This window comes from Arachis stenosperma, chromosome 3 (assembly GCF_014773155.1).
Source record: "Arachis stenosperma cultivar V10309 chromosome 3, arast.V10309.gnm1.PFL2, whole genome shotgun sequence".
NCBI classification, from domain to species: domain Eukaryota; kingdom Viridiplantae; phylum Streptophyta; class Magnoliopsida; order Fabales; family Fabaceae; genus Arachis; species Arachis stenosperma.
In genome coordinates, this window is record NC_080379.1 from 169,472,480 (window position 1) to 169,476,854 (window position 4,375).

General features: G+C 43.7%; 1 protein-coding gene across 1 annotated transcript; it reads left to right on the forward strand.

Annotated features, from left to right (window-relative positions):
* The first annotated feature begins 1,438 nt into the window (after nucleotides 1–1,438).
* On the forward strand, nucleotides 1,439–3,773 carry LOC130970333 (DELLA protein 2-like). The gene has a single exon (XM_057896390.1). It carries the CDS (start codon nucleotides 1,516–1,518, stop codon nucleotides 3,325–3,327), a length of 1,812 nt encoding a protein of 603 aa, XP_057752373.1. The 5' UTR covers nucleotides 1,439–1,515; the 3' UTR covers nucleotides 3,328–3,773.
* Nucleotides 3,774–4,375: the final 602 nt, after the last annotated feature.

Genomic DNA, 4,375 nt, shown 5'->3' on the forward strand with positions numbered 1-4,375 from the left:
TTATTATTATTATTATTATTATTATTATTATTATTATTATTATTTCATTTGTTTCATAAAAAAACCCAAACTTGAAGAACAACAACGCACGTTGAGTTTGGAAGCTAATATATTCGTCCATAACCGAGGTATAACTGCACAACAAAAGTTCAACTTGCTAAATATAAGTTCGGCAAGTCAAGCTTGGGGAATATGTAGTGTATCCCTAATACATAAGCAAAATCAGGTTATATGTCGGCAGGATCAAACGAATTTAAAATAGATAACTCCCTATCGTAACAAACTTCTTCTCCGAATCTCGCACGCACTTAGTCGGCTACAGATATCTCGACTAACAAACCGACGAATATTTCACCTACAACAGTTATAAATCAGAGTCTTAGCCGATGATAAGGGGCGGAAGATCATAAACAGGATACACAACATCATTTTCACTCTCTTTAAAATACTTCACTGATTTGAGCATCAGAATTTTTTTTACAAGTACCACGCTTGGGATCAAGTTCACGATGCTACTTTTCTATTGGATAAGAGGCTTTAAGAGTTTGCAGAACAGTGCAAAGTCGACTTATAGATAGAAGAATATCCTTGCCAGAACAATTTTTTTTTTAGTAATTAAATTAAAGAATAATACTAATAAACAATTTTTTTATCTAATAAGATAGAGGGAAAAAGGGAAAAGAAAAAAAGGAAGGGAGAAGTATGACAAAGTTAGCTAAATGTTTTCCAATTTTTTGTTGCAAAATTTACTAAGAACACGTACAAAGATTAAAATTATATTTTTGACCTTTTTGGTTTTCCCCTTACAGGTATTGTAATATGTATATTCATATTCTTCTTTAAAATTATATATTTTATATTTTAGTTTATAAAATTTATATGAACTCAACGAATATACTACCGCTGATACATCGGAGCCCTAGCCTAATCAATGTGAAATGGATAGAAATATTTTAACTCCTAATAATGTTAACTTACTAATACTATTACTACTACCACAGTACCACTACTACTACAGTATAAGAAAGGGGGTAAAAAAAAAGAAGCAAAAATGGAAACAAAGTAAAAACACAAAAATGTATAATTTGGATCTTATCTGTTTAAGCTCTTTGTTTCGTTGGATATCGAGCCTTGTCACGAGCGTTTAACTTCTACTTTCCCTTTTTTCCATTATTTTCCCCCTCTTTCTTTTTTAATTTTTTTTTTCATTTTCCTAAAAAATGGTAATTTTTTTAAAATTATTAGAATTTATTATTTTAGTTATTATCTTCGACTATTAACTAATTTTTTGATTTAATAATATATTTTAGTTTATATTTTTAAATATTAATAATTAATTATTAAAAAAATAATAAATTCAGTTATTCTTTTATTATTATTTGTGGAGAAATTATATATACACAATTATTGATTTGATTCATATATGACTGCAGTCCTAGTAGTGAAGTAGTAGTGGAAGCGGTGGGTGAAAAAAACCTATCGAACAAGAAGTACCCTTCACAACACAAATCATCCATGAAGAGGGAGCACCACCATCTACATCCCAACCCACACGATCCCTCACCCTCTTCGGTGCCTGCACCATCACCACCTTCATCTACGCCACCAACCACCTCCACCATAGCCGGAGCTTATTCCGGTTACTCAATCCACAACGGTACAACCTCTTCCGGAAAATCCAAGCTCTGGGACGAGTGCGCGGCGGCTGACGGCGGCATGGACGAGCTACTCGCGGTGGTTGGTTACAAGGTGAGGTCGTCGGATATGGCGGAAGTGGCGCAGAAGCTTGAGCAGCTTGAGGAAGCCATGGGGAACGCACGGGACGGAATCTCCCAACTCTCCAACGACACGGTTCACTTCAACCCCGCAGATATCTCCAACTGGCTCGAAACGATGATCAACAATCTCGACGTGCCGCCTCCTCCTCCTCCACCGTTGCCGCAGCAACACTCCGTTGACTCCTCCTCCTCCTCCGCCGCCTTCCTCCCCCAAACTGAATCCTCCACCATCACAACTTCCGTGGATAGGGCCTTCGAGGACAGCTCCTCCTCCGACTACGACCTCAAGGCCATCGCAGGCAAGGCAATATACACCACCGCCGCCGCCACCGCCGATTCCCTATCTCCTTCCTCCAAGCGCGTGAAACCCTCGCCTGCCGAGTCGTCGTCCTCGACTCGGCCCCTCGTACTGGTTGACTCGCAGGAGAATGGGATCCGACTCGTCCACACACTCATGGCGTGCGCGGAGGCTGTCCACCAGAACAACCTGTCTCTTGCGGAGGCGCTCGTAAAGCAGATCGGGTTCTTGGCGGTGTCTCAGGTTGGAGCCATGCGCAAAGTAGCCACCTACTTCGCCGAAGCCCTCGCTCGTAGGATCTACGGTCTATACCCGGAGAACCCGATCCACCACTCGTTCTCCGATATGCTCCAGATCCACTTCTACGAGACCTGTCCCTACCTCAAGTTCGCTCACTTCACCGCCAACCAGGCCATCCTGGAAGCGTTCCAGGGAAAGAACCGCGTCCATGTCATCGATTTCAGCATAAACCAGGGGATGCAGTGGCCAGCGCTCATGCAAGCCCTGGCTCTCCGTCCGGGCGGTCCGCCGGCATTCCGGTTAACCGGAATCGGGCCTCCGGCGGCAGACAACTCCGATCACTTGCAGGAGGTAGGTTGGAAGCTCGCTCAATTAGCCGAAACGATCCACGTCGAGTTCGAGTATAGAGGATTCGTCGCGAACAGCTTGGCGGATCTTGACGCCTCGATGCTGGAGCTGAGGCCGAGTGAGACCGAGGCGGTGGCGGTTAACTCGGTTTTCGAGCTGCACAAGCTGCTCGCTCGTCCTGGCGCGGTGGAGAAGGTTCTGTCGGTGGTGAGGCAGATTCGACCGGAGATCGTGACGGTGGTGGAGCAGGAGGCGAACCACAATGGACCGGGTTTTCTTGACCGGTTCACGGAATCCCTGCACTACTACTCCACCATGTTCGACTCGCTTGAGGGTTCGGTAAACTCGCAGGACAAGGTGATGTCGGAGGTGTACCTTGGGAAACAGATCTGCAACGTGGTAGCGTGCGAAGGGGTGGACCGGGTCGAGAGGCACGAGACACTGGGTCAGTGGCGGACCCGATTTGGTTCTGCTGGGTTCACACCGGTCCACTTGGGTTCAAATGCCTTCAAGCAAGCGAGCATGTTGCTAGCACTGTTTGCGGGTGGGGATGGATACAGAGTGGAAGAGAATAACGGTTGCCTTATGCTTGGTTGGCATACTAGACCCTTGATTGCCACCTCCGCGTGGCAACTCGCCACCAAATCGGTGGTTGCTCACTGAGTTAACTCGGGTCGAGTTGGTGGACTCCAGAGATGAGAGTTCAGACCAACTTTTTTTATTATTTTAATTTTAATTTTCAATGGATAGCCACCAGAAAAAAAAATGGTTTTAAAAAAAAACTTGTGGGGATGAGAGGGCAGTGTGTAATGTGCTGCTATGCTGAGCTGTCTGCACTGATTGCTCGGGACTGAGACCCACCATTGTCCATTTTCCTGCCCCCAACTTGTACCTCTTTCCACCCCCTTCTCTGTTAATTTTACCCTTTATAGCTTAGGTTTTTCCCTTTTTTCTCTTTTCTTTTGGGGGGGTTGAGTTGGAATCTCATGTAACTTTTGAGGGTTGGATTGGAAGAGGTTAATGTGTATTTATATTTCTTTTTTCTTTTATGTTTTTGATATATATATAGCTTTGCTGGTAATAAAAGGAATCTTTTTTTGTTGTTTTTCTGTTTTTGGGGTGTTAGTAATTGTTGTTGGATGAATGGGATTGGTGAATTGAATTGATGATGAGATGATGGATCAATATCAATATCATTGTCAAGTTAAGAATGATGGGATCTGTGTGGGTCTGGGCCAGCTATGATGGAATCTTCGTGAAAGAGTCAGAGAGAGAGAGAGAGAGAGAAAGAGAGAGGTTGCCAAAATGGAGAATGGAGGCTGAGTTGCTTTGCACTAAGCAGAGATAAAGCAGGTTGCCTTGTGTGGAATACATTCAAGAGTTTGAGTTCACCCATCATCACCAATGGATATCTGTTACTGCTGCCCCCCTCTCCCTTGTGTGTGTGCTTGACAAAATTACTGCACTATCAACCGAATCAACCCCTCTTTCCTGTCAGAGAGGAAAGCACAGCCCGTCAGAAAGTGAAACAAAGAGAGAGAATCGCTTTTAATGTCAAGATCTTCGTTGTGCTATTCACCTTGAAAAGTTTCACTTTTAAAAATGGGTATTCCCTCGCAATTATTGTGCTACAAGTCCTATAACGATATCACATTGCCTTGCTTCTGCTATTTCGTTTTCCCTCTTTAGGTTTCATTTCCTTTGGCCTTGG